This window comes from Anas platyrhynchos, chromosome 23 (assembly GCF_047663525.1).
Source record: "Anas platyrhynchos isolate ZD024472 breed Pekin duck chromosome 23, IASCAAS_PekinDuck_T2T, whole genome shotgun sequence".
NCBI lineage: Eukaryota > Metazoa > Chordata > Aves > Anseriformes > Anatidae > Anas > Anas platyrhynchos.
In genome coordinates, this window is record NC_092609.1 from 2,729,327 (window position 1) to 2,749,978 (window position 20,652).

At 38.4% G+C, this 20,652-nt stretch overlaps 1 protein-coding gene across 9 annotated transcripts; it reads left to right on the forward strand.

The window, feature by feature from the left end:
• Nucleotides 1–93: 93 nt before the first annotated feature.
• On the forward strand, nucleotides 94–18,215 carry CDCA2 (cell division cycle associated 2). Of its 9 annotated transcripts, XM_038167008.2 has the most exons (19): nucleotides 94–321; nucleotides 815–867; nucleotides 1,068–1,664; nucleotides 2,283–2,413; nucleotides 3,032–3,179; nucleotides 3,967–4,163; nucleotides 5,092–5,170; nucleotides 5,758–5,909; nucleotides 6,029–6,113; nucleotides 6,638–6,861; nucleotides 6,946–7,024; nucleotides 7,154–7,192; nucleotides 7,633–7,688; nucleotides 8,196–8,297; nucleotides 8,716–8,856; nucleotides 9,619–9,790; nucleotides 10,266–10,477; nucleotides 10,873–11,748; nucleotides 13,452–18,215. In XM_038167008.2, the coding sequence occupies exons 3-18, from the start codon at nucleotides 1,136–1,138 to the stop codon at nucleotides 11,710–11,712; spliced, it is 3,186 nt and encodes a 1,061-aa protein (XP_038022936.2). In that variant the 5' UTR covers nucleotides 94–321; nucleotides 815–867; nucleotides 1,068–1,135; the 3' UTR covers nucleotides 11,713–11,748; nucleotides 13,452–18,215. The 9 variants fall into 9 exon arrangements, with proteins under 9 accessions (XP_038022936.2, XP_071883335.1, XP_038022937.2 ...); XM_072027234.1 differs by lacking the exon at nucleotides 8,196–8,297 and having other exon boundaries at nucleotides 10,281–10,477; XM_038167009.2 differs by lacking the exon at nucleotides 815–867.
• Nucleotides 18,216–20,652: the final 2,437 nt, after the last annotated feature.

Genomic DNA, 20,652 nt, shown 5'->3' on the forward strand with positions numbered 1-20,652 from the left:
TGGACTGTGATTGGCTCGCCAGGTCACGTGGGGTGCGTCAGAGGGGCGGTTATTTCAAAGCGGTGCTGCGTCCCGGCTGTAACGGTTCTTGATCCTTCCGCGCTCGGGTTGTCAAAGAGTCCCCAACCCCTCCCCCCACTGCCGGCTCCGGGGGACGGTGACAGGGGCTCGACCGCGTCTCGGGGTGGTCGCTTTATCCCCGAGAACCTTGGGCCGCGGTGGCTGCGGGCTGTGAGGGAGGGGAGCCGAAGGAAGGGAAAGCGCGGAGGGATACGCGGCGGGGCGGCCCGGTTTGAACGCGAGAGGCGGGCGGCGGCGGCGGTGAGGCGGCTGTGAGGGGGGCGAGGCGCTGAGGGGACCCTGAGGGGAACGGGGGGCGCTGAGGGGATCCGCTGGTGCTAAGGGGCCCCTGAGGGGTTGGGGGACTCAGAGGGGACCGGGACGAGGGGTTTTGTCCCTGCAAGGGTCGCCAGGGACTCCTCGCCCAGCCCCGTCTCTGTACAACCCCAGGGAGGGGGTGTCAGGTCTTGCTGTGACTTGAGCACATGCGGGGTTTAACGGCTTAATTCCTGCTCCGCAGTATACAGAAAAAGCATGCCTTCGTGGGGATGAAGTTTCTGTCATGTTTTCCTGGATTCTATACGTTTAATCTTAAAATGCAGGAAACCAAGCATAAAAGGCATTAGCGTCTTTAACTTCACCAAGTTAGCCTTTACTAATGCTAACTAATACTTATTGCAACATTTATTATAACAAAGCAATCACAGTGTGGTTGTGGTTCACATATTTGATGCTAACGTTAAGTTTGTCACAGGGTAAAAGTGCAGCCTCCTAGTTACTTGTGAAACATCTGTGGTGAGGTGACAGGTGTGTATTTTTATTTTTCTTCTCAGCCTTTTTGTGTCTTTTCTGTGTAGCTTTCTGGAGATGCACCTTTCCTTTTCCACCCACACTGATAAACCCCTCACTATAGAAAAGTCCGGGAAATTCTGAGGTTTGGTAGTAGTTTGTGAATCGTAGTGGACTCTTACTGAGTGCCTATTAACATTTCTTATTCTCTTTGATAGGGAGCTGTCATTATGGGAGAGCAAAGAATGACTCAGTGTTTCATTTGCTTCAAAATCCCTCACTAACAATGCACAGACTGTCAAAGCTTGTAAATGTTATCCTGGAAGTTAGAGGTAATGAGACTGGAAACACTGAAGAGAAGGAAGAGACCTCTTTTTCTGATCTATCAAAAGACCAGAAGATTTGCAAAGTGACTGAATCAAAAGCCACAATGGCATCTGAGAAGGAGAATTTAAGCGATGGGAACCAACTGTGGTTGCAAAAACAAGCGCTGAAATACTCCAAAGTCCTAGAGAAGGAATCGTCCCACAGCAGAAAGGATGCTAACTGTCCGCTTGCTGAATGCTCTGTTGATACGCTGAAAGGGGATGTGCTTGGTGAACCTTCCTGGTCTTTGAACAGTAAGGAAAATTTTTCAAGAAGTGGACCTGGTTCTTTGGGGGATGAATGCTGCTTGCCACCCAACAGGGACAAAGCCGAAGAAAAATCCTATTGTGGAATAGTGGAGAAACCAAGGAGAAATATGGTTGACTTTGCAACTGTAACAACTGCTGAATTTGGGATTACTCAAGAAAGTTTTACTAGTCCACCTATGGGTAAGGCCAGAATGATTCATGTCCTGTTGTCCTTCTCAGAGGGACATCTGGAGGTCATCTAGTGCAATCCCTATTAAAAGCTTCAAAGTTTGGCCAGGTTGAGATTGTCTGGCTGAGTTTGGATATATCCAAGGACAGGAATTTGATTCAATTCTCTATTTGCGCTCATTCCCTGTTCTATTTTTTTCTGTCTTGGTGACAGAAACTTTCACAAAGGAGTTGAGTAGCAGGACAAATTCTGCAAGTATTGTGTGTGGTTCCTTAACCTGCACTTGAAAAAGTTGAAAAAATTGAAAAACAGCTGAATTTCTCACTTATGTAGTTTAGTTAAATGTAAATCTTGCTTTTTGTCCTCTTTTTTCTTACGTAGAAAAAGAATGTTCTACGTCTTATTTTTCTGATAGTTGAGCAGAGTTTTAGAATCTGTTTTGACTTAGTTGAAAGCATGAAAGAGAAGGAAGGTTTCCTAAGCTGAGCAGTTAAATATGACTGTTTCCATAAATAACACAAACAAATCTTTAAAAAAACAAAACAACAAAAAAAATCTGCCATGAAAAAGCCGTAAGTATTCTGCTGTAATTTTTCTTTTTTTTTTTTTTTCCTCCTGTGTCATTTCAGGGAAGTCTCCAAATGCATTAAAGTTAAGACGAAGATCAGCAATTGGAGTACGAGGGTCACCAGAAAATAATGCCCTTATTCAGTACCTTGCTCAGCAGAGAAGCAATCGGCAAAAAGAAACTTTTACACAAGTGAGTCTTGCTCCAATGTCAAACGTGTTACTTTAGTTTCCCTTTGAATCGATGGGTAAGACTTCAAATTTAATGTATGCTGGCAGAAGGAGAGTACAAGTCTAAGGAAGAAGTCAGTAGAAGAAATAACAGCGGCTTGAATTTTGTTCACTTCCTTAGGCACCTTGTTTTAAAATAAGGAGATGTTGCAGGTTTTGATTCTGTAGAGTCTATCTCCCCCATGCCTGATTTGCTCGTATATTTTAAATTTTGTTTACCTACATTTTGCTGCATTTGCCATACTTGATATCTGACTAATTAAAGCGTTGGTAGTCCAAGATAAAGTAAATACTAACACGACTTTTTTTTTTTTTTAAATCAGACTTTTAAAGTTATCTTTTATTATTTCAAACTAGCATAGACCGTCAGAAAACTAATTCTGGAAATGGCCTAGAAGGAAACAGCAGATTACTTGATATGATGCATTTTTACTTTTGTACCATGTAACTAAAGCAGCAGCCAGATAAAATAAAATATTCTCTTCTTCCCTGGGTATGTTTTATGCTGAAGTATAAATACAAAGTAAAAAAGCTCATGTCATCTTAGAAAAAGTATCTCATGACATTAATTTTCTTTTAGCCTGCTAGTCCTTTTAAATTCGCCAAGTCATCGAAGAACAAAATCACTGTCTTTCAAACACCTTTGAAATCAGTGCAAGAAGCTGAAGGGCAGAAGAACTTCCCTGGACTCTCACAAGCGTCTGGTACTTCTCAGGAAGCAGACTGTTGTAAGTTAATTGTATTTCTGGTACATGATTTATCTTAAACACTAGGTCTTTCTTTAAAACAAAACCTATTAAGCAACACAATATAAACAAAAATGTTTTCCTTTACAAGGGTAGACAATGGTTTTGTTATGTCTGTTTGTTTTTGGTTTGAGGGTTTTTAAGTCTGTCTTATTTCTTAGTGCATCCTGAACAGTGATTTCTCAACAAATCTTGAAGAACATTGAAGACTGTTTTTCATGGTTGTTCTCTTAACCTTACTTTCCAGATTTATGCCTTTTCATGTACTTTTCACAAATGATTAGTATTTTCATACTTCCAGGAACGTGGGAATGGTTTTAAGGATTGTAATAACTGGTTTTAGCTCTTCTTACTCTTACTCGTCTTGTTTGTGGAGGCTTCTGTTCAGTAGCTTTAGGTGCAGTAACTTAGAAATCACGATGCATTACTGCGTGTTGTGAATTTCATTATTTCCTAATGGAAATAGCAAATATTGCGAAAGTAGGTCACAACAGTACTGTGCCAACTAAAAACAAACTAAAATTCATTACTTCTCTGGTACTGCTGGTATTCATACATTTATATAAAAGGAAGAACTTGCTTTGTTTTGAAGATTTGGTAATGTTATTTTCAAAGTTGAAGTCAAAATTGGATGATTTTTTTCCTAGCTAGAAAAGTACCTAACATACTGAATCTTACATTCTTTTGGTGAAGAAACACCAAAATAGCATTGCCTGAAAGATTTGAAGTTTGCTGTTGAATTGTCGTTTGTTTTTTTTTATCACTGTAGCTGAGAACCAAGTACCATTCACAACAAAGCGCAGTCTGGATCAGCAGAGTGAGAAGCCTGTGTCTGACTACAGTGGAGGTGATTTGAAAGAAAATTTAAAACAGAACTTGAGCTATGGCAGTAAGCCTGATTCCAAGATGTGCACCAGCTTGTCTTCACACCAGGATGTGACTGTCACTGAACCTGCTCTTTCTAAGGTACTTACACAAATGTGGGCAAAGAAAAATAGCGCAGCAAATCTCCCTTGGAAGAATTATTTTGTCTTATTATGACAGGCCAAGGAAAGCAAAATCTGGTGTGGACACTGATGTTACGGACAATGGGGATGCTACAAGCTGTCCTAGTTAGCAAGATTATTCTGATAATTATATGGAAGTTATTCTATTAATAAGATTTAAATATTTATTATTTTATTTTGAATACAAAACTGGCACTGTGGGATGTCAAGTGCACAGATCTGGCAAGTTGCTTTTTGCAGATGTCAAAACCAACCCTACTGCTCATTGGGATGGTTTTGAATGCGATTTTAAATCTCTGCCTTGTACGTCTTTGGCAGTTGTTTGATATTCCATGTAAATTAATTCATCCTCATTTCCATTTATGGTACCTAATCCTTTTAAGTTTTCAGCCTTGTTATCTTGGGAAAACTAATACAACTCAAGTAATGGATGTCTGAGGAAGCTGCAATCCTTGTTTCTGCTGAGATTAAAAACTAGTTAATGTTTTTACAAGGCACCATTTGCAAGTAGTTCCTTTTGTCTTTGGCCATTGAGACTGATTTGAAGAACTTCAGGTTCTTTGGCCAGATAGGTGTGATCTGTGCTATTTGGATTGAAAGGTTCAGCATGCAGGTGAAAAGTATTTTCTGCTATATTCAACAACTGTATTCAGTTGAGGATTGAGAAACCTCAGTGTGTTTTAAGAATGCCAGTTGATACTTCCGGTGCTAATGGATGAAGCAGTCCTTTGGCAAGTATCCCTTGTATACATTAGGAATGAGTTAGTGAGCATACAGACAAAAACAGATAGATGTCAAGTACTTCACAAAACTCAGCAGATTATTTTATCTCTTTATCATGTGGTGGGAGTGTATATGTATCTTTGTATTCTTGTAACTTTTTCTAGGAATGGGCTTATAAGCAACGCAATCCTATTGAATATTCGGATGCAATTCTCATTAGAGATATCTTAGAAATGAGCCATGGTAAGAAGTTTTGTTGTTATTATAATCTTGTTATATTCTTACTAGAAACTAACATATATATTTGGAAGGTGGAGCAGGTCCTCTTGGGTGGTATGTTAGCTATGTGATACAAAAAGCAAGTTCAAGCAGATACAGGGTGGCAATAAGTGTTTAAGAATTTCCCTTGATTTTGCTAGGCCATGCTTAAGGAAAAGTGTCACTGAGCACTTCATGTCTGCAAAGCAGAATGTGCAGACTCATGGGCAGAGAGAAATCCCAATGTGAAATCTTACCCTTTACGTAACACTCCCATTTCATTTCTGTTTTTAATAAATTGCTCAAAGTATGAAAAAAATCTGGCATAACAGTAGCAGAAATTCAGAAAATAATTGATTTTTCTTGATATACCAAGTGAAATTGCTGAGAAAATCTATTGATGTGTGTACATCTATAGTTAAGATTGCTAATACTAAAGCCTTCTCAATTTTACTTCAGTCTTCAATTTTCACATCTGTGTACTTGCTCTAAAGATTTCAGTCCTGACCATATCAGTAAAGTCAGAAGTAATATCATATCAGACCTATACAGAAAGAATGCTAATTTTGCAGAACTGAGCCTGGAAATCCATGATGAAAGCAAGCCACCTGTCACACCACTACGAGTGGGAAGTGCTTCATTAAATGAACGTACAAAGAGTGGCTCCCAGCTGCGATCTGTGCTGAAGAAAACACCACCAAAAGAACTGACGGATTGCATTAAGGTTGGTCTACTTAGGTGGTGGTGGGAATGCTAAGGCTAGGCTTAGCATTTGATTTGAAAAAGGACAATCTTTAATTATGTAGTACTGATTAGATGATTTTATCACTTAAATTTTTATAGGTATACTCAGCTGATACTGTTGGCAGTGGAGGAAGAGAATCTCTCACAGTCTCTGAAGTAAAAATCTATGAAGCATTGCAAACAGGTCTGACTCCATTTTTATGGGTTTTCTTATTTATTTACTTTGGTGGTGGTGGTGGTGTAAATAGAGTATTCCTTAGGATGATAGGGTCTTGCCTTTTTGCAAAATCTGAAGAATGTTTTGCATTAACCACCACTGAAGGAAGTAGCTCACACATAAGGTCCTATCGAGTAAAGTCGAAAATCAAGTTGTCAAGGAAAAAAAAGTCACTTCAGAAACCCTTTAATAGCAGGATTGATAGTATTGCTTACATTTCAAGAAATTTTACACTTGTCTAGTTGACAAGTGAACTTGCAGAATAGTTGAACTTTTCTAGGTTTCTATTTTTTCCTTAATTCTTGATAATATAATAAAGCTAAACTGAAAATCCCCGTTGAATCCACAGGGCATCTAAGGGTGGTATTTTGCTGTTTGGTTGGGGGTGATTTTTCAGAGGATGTTAAGTCCTGTGAAAAGACCTTGTAAAGTCTCTGCTCTCTGAATACTCTGCTTTGAGTTCACTAAGCAGTTGGTGTCTTTTGCTACAGTAGAGAAAACTGAACAATATAGCTCTGAAAGGCCAAAGAAGAAAAAAGTTACTTTTGGAGAAGATCTCAGCCCAGAAATATTTGATAAAACTTTGCCTGCAAATACTCCCTTGCGCAAAGGAGCAACACCAGGCTGTCATCCGGGATCACAAAGCAATAGCCCTTTTACAAGGTCAAGACTCATTGAGGAGCCATTACCCCAGCCAAACTTTGATTGCGATGATGTAAGTTGGTTTAAACTACAAAAATAGCTTCTTACAGTCTCCATGAGCATTCAGTATTTTAACTTTTGTTTGCTCATCTTAAAGCAATGCGTTGAGCCTCTTGAAGAGTTACGAGAGGATTCTGTTGCTGCAGAAGACCTCTCACCTGTTGAAAATACCACAGGTAACCTTGAGTTGTGTTTTTGTCATTAGATAATGCAGCTTTCTGAAAATTGAAAGGTGACGGTTGTGGTTTTTTGTTTTATAGAGGTGATATTAGTACTAAAAGTTAAATGTTCTTGTTTTCTTCCAGAGGTCACTGGTGTAGCTGCAGAGTCTGCCTGTTGTTTAGGTAAAGTGGATGTTATTTCAGCTATTATTCTGTGCGAGTGGCTGATCTAATTAGACTTACTGCTTTAAATAATTTGGTTTACTATCTTAATTAAGATATTGCAATTTTGATGTTTTTAAAATAGCAAGCAACACAACAAGAAAATGGAAAGGGGGATATACATTTGTGTGTATGTCTCTCAATGAAAGCTTTACAAGCACTAATTTTGTTAACCAAATCCTCCCAAGTTTTGTGTTCTTCTGTTCTGATTTATATTGTAAGGCAAGCTGTTTTTTCTTTAATCTTTCCATGTTTGATAGTCCTTTATGCATAAAATCTTACTTAAGACTAAGATCTAAACATGCTGTGCATGATGTTTAAAAACTGTGTGAATAATTTCCTCAATGTGTTTGGCCTTTTTTGTTGAACTGAACCAATATTTCTTTTTTCTTCATATACAGTAAAAGAATCTGACAAATCTTACACAATGACAACTCGTTCCTCTACTAAAAGGAAGGTAAGTTTCTTTAATGTTTTTTTTTTATCATCTTCAAATAGGTATGTTCTGTATACCTCTCGAACATATATCAGAGCTTTTGCAGCCTCAGATAAAAGGATTGTATAGATCCAGGTATATGGAAATATCTCCCCTTAGCGCAGCTAAGGAAATCTCATTTAAGTTATTAAAAACAGCTTTGCTTACAGTCTGATATTTTAAATTTACGATTTCCATTTAATTTTGCTGGAACTTTCCCAAATAGTCTAGCCACAGCAGAAAGTTAGAGATATTCATATGCTTTAATTTCATTTTCATGCTTATGGGCTTCAGTCATGGAAATCTAGAAAGTTGCATTCATTGAACATTTAGGAGAACAGAAACAAAGTTTTCTGTCTAATTTTTCTGTTAGGTTTAACTTTTTTGAGATATTGGAGAGTGTGTGGGAGAGGCTAGTAACTTCAAATTTGTTCTGCAGCCTCTGATGATTCTCTCACTATTACTGAAAATGTGATTTGTGTTCCCAAGTCCAGTGCTGAAGATCTTCACTGTAACAGTGAATTGTCCACTAGCCATAAAACAAACAGACATCATCCTACCTGTATCTCTTCTGGTTGCTGGAATTTTAAGGTGCATAGAATTTCTTGTACAATTCCCAGAAGAAATGCTTTCAGACATGCTCCAGTGTTGTACAGTTCTAGAATGATTTATTGGAGGGGGAAGGAGGGGAAAAAAAAAAAAAAGAAAGGCAATTAGAAAAGTAGCCCATCTTGTCAGAAAGAACTAACTGAAGATGAAAATTTACTATATTCTTATTAGAATATCCTTTTTTCTTAAAAGAGAGCTCTATTGTGAAGAGACAACCTCTGTAAATCTTAACTGCTGAGCGTCCAGCTTTTATGACTTCATATATGAAATAACAGACTATTTGCAGCGGGGTTCTTATGGCTGTTGGACTGTGTGGCTTTTTAGAAAAAGCAAACATGCACCTGCACAGATGCACATACACATGTGCCCCAGCAACTTAAAATTTCACGTTCCTCAACAGTGTAGCACCACTTCAGATGAGGTTGATCTTAGTATCCCAAGAGCCACAAGTGCTAAGAATGTTAAAGATACCAAAAATCCAAGGAAAAACAAACTTCAAAGACCAAAGAGTATTACCACATCTGCTGCCAAAAAGACACAAGTAAGTGACAGCCTGGTGAATAATAAATTTTATTTCTCTATCCAGATGTCTCATGCAGTTAATTTTTTCTTGTGTGTGTTTTTTTTGTGATTATTTTGATGTTTGTAGTAAAGATTTTCTAAAGAGTGTTTTGTTTCCTGTTGCTGCTGATATTCTCTTCTTCATGTCTGCCTTGTTTTCCTAGACTTACTGGCATGCCTGCATTGCTTGTTAGGGCTGACTAGCAGGGCTTTAAACACTTGCAGGGCAGAAAGGGTACTTCAGAGACAAAGAGCAGAACCATTGCAAATTCAGGGACACAAGATGAGTTTGTGGTGCTTCTCTTATGAACTGTGGACAGTTGATAATTCTTTGAACTTCCCCCCTTGTATGCCAGTTTGTTTTAAGTGTTATAAAAGTGTGAGACTTCTGAAGGATTTGAGCTTTTCGTATATTGGAAGGGAAAGCAAGTAATCCTTTTCAAACCGGGAAGATACAAATAAGCACGGAAGAAGAATCTGTAGTTTTGAACTGAAAGACTCATTTTTTTGATTTCCAGATTTGGTTAAATGAAACAAACAGAACTCTAGTATCTAAGAAGTAATCCTTCTTTGTATTGTAGCTTTTAAATGAATGTGTAGATAGCAGAATAAGAAGGACCTTAATTTGAGAGAAAAAATTGTTTTCTCTCAAAATCTAGTAACAAAAGTTATTTGTTGGAAAATATTGCAAAGGATCATCGTAATTGCATTGTGCTCTGCTTGGTCTTCTGCATCTCTTCAGAGAACAAAACATGCAAGCTCTGGGAAAAGAAGAAAGAGAAAAGTTAAAAAATCTTTGTATGGGGAAAGAGAAATGGCTTCTAAGAAGCCTCTTCTGAGCCCTATCCCTGAGATTCCAGAAGTTCTCTCTTCTGCCTCATCTCCAAGCTCACCAAAGGCAAATGCACTTCCAGGTAATGTGTTTGTAGTTTTGTTTTGCCTTACTCATTCTTTTTGCTTCAGTAGTTAGTTACAATGCTGTTGATAGTTATCTTCAGTTCTGTACATAGGTAAAGAGCACAGTATGCATTTTTCAGTTTTAATGGCTTCTGGAGTGGAATGAAGGAGAAATAAATGTTAGTCTGTAATAAAGCCCAAAGCATCCACTAGATTATTAGTCTCCAAGTGCATCACTTCAACTCTTACAGGACTCCAGTGTAAAGCAGACAACAAAAGAGACTCTGTCTTAACTGCAGACTGATGTTTTCATAGGCTTTAAAAATGCTAAGTGATGTGCAATAGCACTGTGGAGAGGCTTTTTTGATGCTGATTGTGTTCTGGAATGCTCATTTAAGAGGTTACTGTTTTGTGAGTTTGTTTCAGTACTCTAGAAATTGATTTCATACATTCACAAGGAGAGTCAGGTAACCATGTGTTATTCTGATTCAGAGGATGCATTTTTAGATTGGAAATCCAGCAGTGGTCAAAAGGATGTTCAATGGAAGCAAGCAATAGAAAGAATGAGAGAGGAAAACATCCCTGATGCTCACGTGTGTCCAATCTCTGAGGGCCGGGATGTTGTAGAAACCAGCAGCCCTGACATTACGGTGTTTCAGGTGTCAGATGGTGATCTGAAGTCAGTTTCTGGCCCTGATCATAAGGTAAGTCATCTACTTCAGCATACTACTTGAAAATAAGTTTTTTTCTTGGTGTTGTTACATCCAAAAAAGTAATGTTTCTGGGAAGGAAAAAAAAAGCTAGCTGTTAGTGGTTAAACATTGGAACAGGCTGCGTGAAGAGGCCATGGCATCTGCATTCTTGGAAGGAAGTGTTCAGAACTTGACTGAACAAGTCCTCAGGCAGAATAAGGTGGCCCTGTTTTGGATCAGGTTCCTCCCAACGTGCAGGGCTGTGTTTTTTTTTTTTTTTTGTTTTGTTGGGTTTTATTTTTGAGAATGACTAGACTTAATGAGGAAATCTGTAGAAGTTGTTTAATTGTCAGCTGTTCTAAACAAGTTTTATGTGGATTGTATCTGCCTATAATTTTTTTTTTCAGTTTCCAAGCATTGTACCAGACACAAACTATGTTCCTGACACATATCACTGTTTCCAGCAAGCTGAAGAGACTGAGTGTTTAAAAGAGGAAAAAGGAGGTGATTGCTTGATAGAAAATGATAACTTACAGGGAAATTTCCCAAATACGGAAGAGTGGCTAACAGGGCTAGAATTTCCAGAACAGCAGCACACTGGCATACATGAGATTGCCCAAAGAACTGGCCGGCCACCAAAAAAATCTTCAAGAGGTAGAGCAAGAAGGAGAAGCAGTACTGTCTATACTCCTCCTGTTGAAAAGTTTGATTTTGAAACAATTGGAAATGATCTTCCACTTCCTTTTAATGTGGAGGAAGTCTTATCTGCTCCTCAGCTGAAAAATGACTCCTCAGAAGGGCAAAGGAAGAAGGGGAGCAGCAGTGAAATGAGCAGGGTGAGACGCAGCATGAGGCTACACAAAGATGCAGAAACGGAAGGACTGGCGTGGATTCAAGTGCCCAGTGAGATTCTAAAGAACCCTCCTCTGGTAACTTCTGGTTGCAAAACCAGGAGAACGATAAGCACGTGTGTCCTTACAGAATCTGAGAACATTCACCACAGAGAAGAAAATCCCATACAGTTTGCAGCGTCAGGGAAGGAGAACAGTGACCCTGTTAATCCTGCTGATGGTCCTTGCAGACGATGGAGGAGGAAGAGCATGTGTGTACCAACGCCTCAGGAAACAAGAACTTGGTCTCAAACCCGGAAAAGGAGCATAACAAATTCCGTACATAGCAAGGACAGAAGGAACCAAAGACTCTCTGAAGAAGCAGAAATACCTGTTGAAAATAAGGCTAACACTTAGTGAGGTTTCAGATACCTCCCATTTTCTAAAGTGAAGGTCAGTATTAGATTCTTATATTCTCTGTTGGGAGTGCTATTTAGAAATAAGAAGTTCCTTTTATCTTCCACTTGCTTCCTTACTCACTATTTACTCACTAATTTCCTGGGCAACTTAGAACTGATTTTCCTTGTTTTGATGACTAAAATGCTTGAAGATCAGAACTTTGCGGAAGTCCTAGCTTGGCTCAGTGCCTTGGTCTGGTAGATAGTCACAAAAGGTAACCAAGATGACGAAGTCTTTTTCTCCACGATGAACTGGGTTCTGATAACGTCCTCACCATTGTCTACCTGCTTGCTTACGTGTTTTCATACTTTAGTTCCATCTACAGAGCAATTCCAATTAAACACTGCAAATGTTATTAAAAACTCGACAAATGACTGACTTTCTCTGCAGTCACCAAGCTCAGTCATCTCATGAAGGCAGAGATTAATTTCTGTTGTGTACAAGGATTGCTGTAGGGACTAGTGATTTTTTTTTTCAATATACAGCAGTAAGACGAAATAAAAACTTGTAGATGGATGAATAAACATTACTTATGCAATGTGCTTATAGCTGTGGTACCTGCACAGCAGTGTGGGTTTTCTGCCTGTGAAACTGAGCTGTGATTGTTAGTCTGGTTTGTCTCACAGATAATCTTGGCACATTTGCCCTATTCACAAACGCATGATCGATATATGAAGTTGGTAAATGGAGAGAAATCAGAAAACACGTGACATTTGGCAATTTTGAGTAACAAGGTTGATAACTAAAAAATATTCTTATAGTGAAAAGTTACTTTTTCTGTGAATGGGAGTTGATACTAATCCATACTTTGGTAAAAAGGACTTTTTTTTTTTTATTGAAAGAGAAGGACTCCAGCTTTGAAGTCTAATCAATGTACATAAAACCTGAATTTGTCTTGAGTAATCAAACCATATTCTAAGAGAGCCCCTTTTAGCCAGAATTGTTCAATGTCTTGATATTTCCCTTGGGCTAGATCATTTTTATAAATTATTTTTGAAACCTGTGTCCTACATTTTAAAAGTGCCATTAAACAAAACTTTAGATTTTTTGGGGAAAAAAAGAAAAAGAAAGAAACAGAGTTTGGCTTGAAGGGGAGGAGTGTAAAGCAGCAAAGCTGTTACCTTATGCTGTAGAAACTTAGCTTTGCCTTGTCATACCAGAAGGGCAGAGTTTCTACAACTAAGGGCTAGGAAAGACCAGAAGGCCGGTCTGTTTAAAAGAAATAAAGAAATCAGTAAATTTGGCAAAACATTTTTTTAAAACTTCATTGTTATATACAATTTTTCAAAATGAAATTGGCTAAGGGAAGTGAAATATTCATCGTGCAATAAAGCTGCATTTAATTTGTGATCTTCACTGTGTGTGTTTTATTTACACTGCATAATGTTCAGTAGTTGACCTGTCATCTTACTGTTTCAATTTTTCTAGTCTGAACAATAATAAAGCACGATGACTGTAGGTGGTCTACGTAAACATTGTTGTAGCTTTTGTTTTTCATACTGCTCTGTTTCCGTCCTAGCGAAATACCTGTGCCAGCTTTCAGGAAATAATTTCTCTTGAAAATTTTCTCTTCTGTGATCTTGTTTTTACCATTAGTGGTGTGGAATAAAATATTTTATGTAGTTGGCTGCTTTTATAAAACTTAAAAACAAACAGAACAATTTCATGTTTATGCATGTTTTACTTTTTCTCTACAGACGTCATCAGTTTTTCCCAAGACAAGAACTCCTAAGTCAACTTGAAAGGAACTCCGCTAATTAAATGGTGTTCATCTTGTACTGCTATAGAAATATTTTGGAATTTATCAAAACAGTCTCCTTCAGGTTTTATTTTGGCATTTGTGTCACAATGAAAATTTTCGGTTTGGAAACAGGATGGCAACAAGCAAGTTACTTGGGTTAAATTTTGTGGTGATAGCAGTATGTTGGCTTGCCAGGAGAGGGCAGTCTGACATGAGTTTTTGTGGTTATCACTGAATTATCTTGAAAATGTACAAAACTTTGAACAAATGTTAGCTGAAATTATAATCTAAAGTTATGTGTTATCAAAATTGACTAATAATAGCTGCTACTTCTAACAGTCAAAAAAATCAGAACAGCAAGTGCACTAAGTACTAAAACTTATGCTAGAGAGGTGAAATGCTTATGCACTGTATTCAGATATGGCTTTCTATGTGGAAATCACATAGCACTCTTAAACACAGCAGGGCTCTGCAGTTGCTGCAGAGATGTTAGGGTTTACCTGTAACATCACATCAGTGTTTACCTGTTACATCACACCAAGCAGTGAGGGAAACCTCTGGAGACTGTGGGTGTCAGATCCTGAGTATCAGACTCGAACGGTCAGGTCAAGTACAGAGACATCCTGGAGGAAGGAGGCAATAAACTAGCATATGGACACGAGAGGGCTGAATCTCCAAAGTGCTGCCTACAGCCTGCTTTTTGTGGTGCTGCTGTCCTATGCGTCAGTCACGGCAGCAGTGGAAGTGTGTTCTCCCTCGAGGTTCCTTGAGTGGATGTGTTAAGTGCACTTTAGATGTGGAGTGTAAGTAAAATCAGAAATAGACGAGCAAGGGTAAGGAGAAGGAAAAACGAAGCTTGCATTTGCCTCCTGGCACAACTTGGTTGAAAAAGGTTGAATTACGTATAGATGCTCGGTGGCAGTTCGCGTGGCTTGTGTGAGGGTGAGGTTCAAACCTGCAGAGAAATAAAGGTTGCAGTAACTGGGTTGAATCTGGAGAGGACTTAAGAGGAGGCGAGTCTTCAATTATGCAGGGCCTTGTTGGAGGAGGAGGTTAATGATCAGTTCTCCATATCTGTACTGGAGGGGACAATAAACAATGTTTGTAAATTAGAAAAAAATCGTTTTAAGCAGTAAGAAGCAGCTCCAGCACCAGAGATGGCTGAGCACAAGAATACATTGCCTCAGGAAGTTGTGAATCTCCAGCACTGGAGGCTTTTAAGAAAGATTAAGCAAACATCTGTAAGGAATTTCTGCCTGTGACTTGCTCTTCTGAGGAAAAGCATCTCTTGACTCCTGGAATAGTGTAACCAGCAATTTGATGGCGGTGCTGCTTTGCAGGAAGGGTGACCAGCACTGTTCCCTTTCCAGTTTTGCTTTTCTAAAACTGAGTTTCCATAAACCTTTGAATGACAGCAGCTTCACTCTCCCCATTCAGTAAACAGAAGTACTTTGAGTTGGTCTCTTGTCTTTGTTGCTGGGTGAGGGTATAGGAATTAAAATTCAGGTATACGTGCAGTAAGTCCCAAGGTTCAAGAGATTTTGCAGTTGTAGTTGAGTTTTCAGCTGGTAATTGCAGCACTACCTGGAGCAGCCTTTCCTGGTGTTCTGTCAGGTTGGATTAGTCACTAATACCACTGCCAGTTTTACTTGTGACGTGGTCGTTGGACAAGAATGCCCCAAATCAGCATTGTACAACTGAGCTGTGTTTTAGTTTGATCAGTCAAGCATCACTACACAATATGTTAGACCAGGAGCTATGCAGTCTCCTGTTTTGAAGGCTAGCCTTTGTAGCCTTCAGTTTAAGTCACCGTTTCAACTATTTTTAACTAAGTTCTGTGTCAAGTTTGTGTATTTTAGTGGCGTCAGAGGAAATTTGTGGTACTGGATGTTTTTACCTCTCATTCACTTTCACTACTATTCTAAGGGGAAGCTTTTCTCTCTTTAGAGGGTTATTATAAAGACAGGTCTGTGTATTCAGTAATGATATAGCTAGTAATATATTACCAATATATTGCTTTGTTTGTGCTTTCCCATGAAGTGCAGTCTTCTTGGCTATTCAGGCAGCTGAATATGTGGAAGCAAGAAGGAGTACATCGCAGCTGGGTTGGTCTTCCCATAGACTTGCATTCTATTAGTCAGTTGAGAATACAAAGAGCAGTAATACTTCACGTCCTGACTTCAGAAAGTGTTAAAGGGACAGATTAGGGTCTCTATTTCTATTTTCCAGCAGTTATTTTATGCCAGTGTTTTGCCATAGTGAAGATGCTGACTGATTACAGAAGTGGAGACTGCATGACCAAGTTTTCTCCCATGTGATTTAAGAGAGTTCAAACAACTTTCTCAACCTGGCACTCACTGTAAGCAGTGGAAAGAAAATAAGGAGAATAGTATGTACTATTTTTATCATTTGCTGATAAGCTCTATTTGAAAATAATTGTAAATAAAGAGCTGAAGACATGAAGGTTTTTCTCTACTTGCTATTGACCAATTTGGCAATGGAAAGGGGAATTGAAATGCCTGAGTGTTGCATATAAATTTCACTACTGTATGTTTATTTACTTGTGATAATGATGTAGTTGTTTAGAACTCCACTAAAATGTTTTGTGCTCTAGCTCCTCTTCCTGACTCTGAATCCTCTAGCACTCTTATAGTTTACTTAGACCTGGAAAGAATTTAGCAATGAAGTGATCTATGCACGAGGAAGCAAACAGAAAATCATTGTTAGATCTGTATACAAGGAAATGGAGAGAGGAAAAAAAAAAGCCATTGATGTATGCCAAGTATAGTTTAAGCCTATAGAAACAGGAGCGGGCAGTGAAGAAATTTAATTTTCAAGCTGCTAACAGGTATGTAAGTGATGGAAATCATTTCAAAAACAAACTGTAACGTGTGGTTGAATATTCTTTCCAATTGCACAATTTTTAAATTAGGAGGTAAACACTGCAAATCACATTGTTTTAACTTGAAGTAAGGTAGTGCCTAACTCCACTATGTTCCTGTGGAAAAAATGAGGTGTTGCCTGTAACTTATAGACAAGAAGGCTAATGTATTAGTTTTGTAATTAACTTGTGTAAATTGTGCATAACAGAGCAATTAACTACTTTAACCAAGCTTTGGAGGGAGACGAAGAAAAACCTGTGTGCGCTGGGAATGAGGGCATGGAACATATTCCCTAACTCAAACCTGAAAAACCTGGTGTTAGTCTTGGGTTATTTCCAGTGACCCCTTGACTCCCATCTTCCTGCCCCCTGCACAGATTTGGAACTGGTCAGCCATTTTTGTTTTTGGAAGGGAGAGGAGACAGATATAATGAATGGCTTTTATTGTGCAATATTTCAAAACCTTTTTGACTGCGTTCGGATGGGATGGAAAATGTTCTACCCTGTACTGTAGCCAAAACAAACAAAACATATTCCCTAAACCTGGATGTGTGTTTCACTCAAACTGGCAGTAGTTAGAGCTCTACTCTTAAACAAGAATTTAGTTTGACAATTTTTAGGCCTTGTTCAGCTGAATGTAACAGCCAAAGAAAATACGGGGAAAAAAATTAAATAATACACATATTTACAGCTTGCAGGTGGCATTAATTTTTGCAGTTCATAGTGTTTAGTTTCAAGAATCCCTGTTAGTTGGGATATATTGTAAATGTTAAAAAATATTCTTAATTGTCTTTTTTTTAAATGAGTTTTTGCTTTTTTTTTTTTATTTAATGAAAATAGTCATTCTGAAGGAAAATACATTTTATGTAGCTCCCTGATGGGTGATAAATAGCTGTGATTCAAGGCTTTAAAAGTTTAGGGTCTACCAAGAAACTGAAAATTCTGCAAACACAAGACCCAGCAATCTAGCAGTAAAACCTCTTGACAGAAACCTGCTAGGGCCTGGCTTCCAGCTCCACTAAAGTTTAGTTTAAATACCCTCTTTATGGTGCAGGCTTACTGCTGGTTTTTGGCATCGCCAGTCAGTTCAGTGAAGACCTTGCAGTGTGTAACCAAGATAATTCATGTTATGCAACATGTTTTATGGCCTGAGCAACTGTATTTATCGTTAATAATAATAACTTCAAATTTAGACACCTATGCCAAGAGGCCTCCGGGTATTGTAACAATGAAGAACTAAAACTGTAAACTATCAAAACAGACACCAGGCGTGGACATCCCACCCTGCCAGCCCTGCAAACACATCCTCTGTTCTTAATCCCACCCTCCAAAGAAAAGTCCCTTTGAGCAAATAAAATGCAAAACTCCTAGTGTTTTTAAGTAGATAAATGAACCTCATTTTAAAAATTATTATGATTAAATCATTAAAGATTACAAACAAGGTATCTTGAAGTCCGAAGAGCAGTTGTAAGAAAAATAGTGATTGTTCCTCAAAACCCTTAGTGACAAACCAAACAAACCAAGCCCAGAATCAGAAGTTTGGGTTTATTCGTCAGGGTTTCATTTTGTGCTGTTCTTGAATTAAGAGTTACTCAGTTTTCTTGCCCTTTCTTTCATTTATTTGCCAGCCCTGTAGCATCAGGATGAACAATATGAATCTACTATTACCATCCATTAAATCAACTGAGTTATACTGAAGACACTTTTGAAGTCAAGCTTCACTCTGTCATAAATAAGCTGCCTATGTCATACAAATGTTTGGACAAACAAATGCACTTAGTTCCATGTTCAGAAGGTCAGTAACACTGAGTTTTGGTAGTAAATATTCATTAATGCAAATCTGCTAAGGTTGTAAGGGAATTCATGTTTGAACTATGATTTGGATATGTTGAGTATCCTCCTGTGTAAAAAAAAAAAAGTAATTGTGTGGTTACTAATATTAATGATTAATAGAAAGGTCCTTTCACTTTCCCCTCAAAAAAAAAAAAAAAAAAAAGCACTCATGGCATGTTTTGCAAGAAAAGCTTTGTAAAGTTTATATAAGTACTAGGTAATATTACATAGAGCTTATCTTAATGCTGAGCGTTACATAATACACTCCACAGAACACGAGACTCAATTCACCCTGCATTTATTTGTCTCTTACACTGCTTGCTTCTCACAGTAGATAAACATCTGTTGTACCTTGCTGAGTTTTCCTGCATCCCTATGCTCCACTGCTTCTGGTTGAATGTTGGTTCACAGGGGGATGATCCAAAAAGGGAAGCAAAACAGTTGGTAGCACAGAGTGAGTGTATATGCAAGATATTGAGAGTTGAGCAAATTAAAGCATTGCTGCCAGGAACTTCTGATGCCTGGCATAGCGCCGCTTAGTAGAGCCACAAGAAGCTTTAGTCACAGCCAGATCGGTGGTGTTAAGTGCCCTGGAATTGCACCTTTGCACAGGAGTTAAAGAAAATGATAAGACCATAGGCAGAATTAACTGTGTGGTTTCATAGCGACACACCGAATAGCCAAAGCTGTAAATTGTTCCTCTTTTATTAACAAAACCTCAGCTCCCGAAAACTGCTTTTTTCTCATTCCATTAAGGATCAGTAAGAGCTAGGGACTTGAAGTGGCAGTTGAAGAGAAGTCTTAAACTAAATCCTAGAACTTTCCGTTTCCACATTTTTAGCCTGCTTTTCTCTGCTTTCAGTATTGAATGGAGTGCAACTAGTATGACTGTGCCAAAAGCTGTTTAAACAATATTAAGATGTTTTCTTCAAACTTCTCCCTAGGAAGATACTCTTTTTCGAGAGGAATGTTTTCCCTGGAGCATTACATCATGAATTGGTTCAGTTCTTGGAGTAAGAAATTGGACCAAATGGTGGAGAAGGTCTCCAGGGGAAACATACTTATGCTGTTAAGTATTCCCACCAGAAAGCTTAGAAACCGCTTACATATTACCATTCTGTCCACATTTAGCCTTTCACCTTACTGCAGCTGAACAGAGGGTAGGGGGGGTGGTTAGACTTTTTTTAAAGAAACTTGAACCTCCTTTGTTTTTGTCATTACATTATTTTATTTTTTCCCCTCTTACTGTATCTTGCAAGCTGAGCTCTGGTAATGGAATTTCTCATTTTTGACAGTAATGCTGGGTAAGGTTGCATTTGTTTTGTATGCAAACTGTTAATGAAATCTTAATTATGAAAGCTTCCTTCGAAACTCTGAATTTAGTTTTGTTTGAGGATTAAAACAAGAGGAACCTCTGAGAAGACCAGAGGATGGAAGGATTTGGGTGGGTTTTTGGGAAAGCAGCCATATGAACAATGTGTGAGCTGGAGCAGTATTGTGTTACCTCTTGTGTATGGAATCGTTCCACATCAAAGATGGAGGCACTTGATATGGTTTCCTTTATCAAATGAAAATAGCAGAACAAGGCAGAATATACTCTTTATATCTAGTAGTGCAAGTCAATAGCTTTTTTTCTTTAATATGGAAATTCCACGCTGTAGAATTGTTCATTGAAAGCTGACAAACCTGCAGTTTCTGCCTTTTGTTTTGCAGACAAATTAAGGAGAATTGTTCATCTTTAGTTCACACAATTACCTTACAGGATATAAAATGAAAATACATACGAGTGTAATAAAGCCAGACATTACCAGAATAACCTCCTGAACAAACATGCCCTAGGGCAGGACACTCGTGTGGTCCCTTTGTGGCCTGAATTGACCATGGAGCTGAATTAGAAAGGAGCCTCCTGCAATACTTCTGAGTCGTGTTCCTGGGGTTATTTGGGCAAAACATATTCTGCTGTCCCAGATTTGTTTGATGGACAAAAATGATTTTTGTGTCCTGAGTCTTACGTAAAGCACCTTCAATCACTCTGCGGAAATTAAAAGCCTCATTTAATTTGTATCCCCCCACTCAACTGCTGTGATGCTTTATAATCATAAGGGACTACAGAGAAGGTCAAGCCCTAGAGATGCTTTCTGTTCCCACCCATTTGATATCTACTCCCTCAAAAAGTGCTTTTTCCTTAAAACAAAAACAAACAGAAAACACACAAAAACCAGCAAAACCAACCCACGACAACCAGGCAGCCTTTAACTGTTCGTACCAAGAATTCTGTGATTCCAAGAAGGACCGTTAAATTGGTCCAGCTGCCGAGGGACTGGTACTAAAATTGATGACTGGAAATTGGCACGGGATTGTAAAAGACTTCTGCCAAAACATTTGAATTATGTAATCTTATTAAATACATAGTAATTACACTGTGCATATTATTGCTGGATTC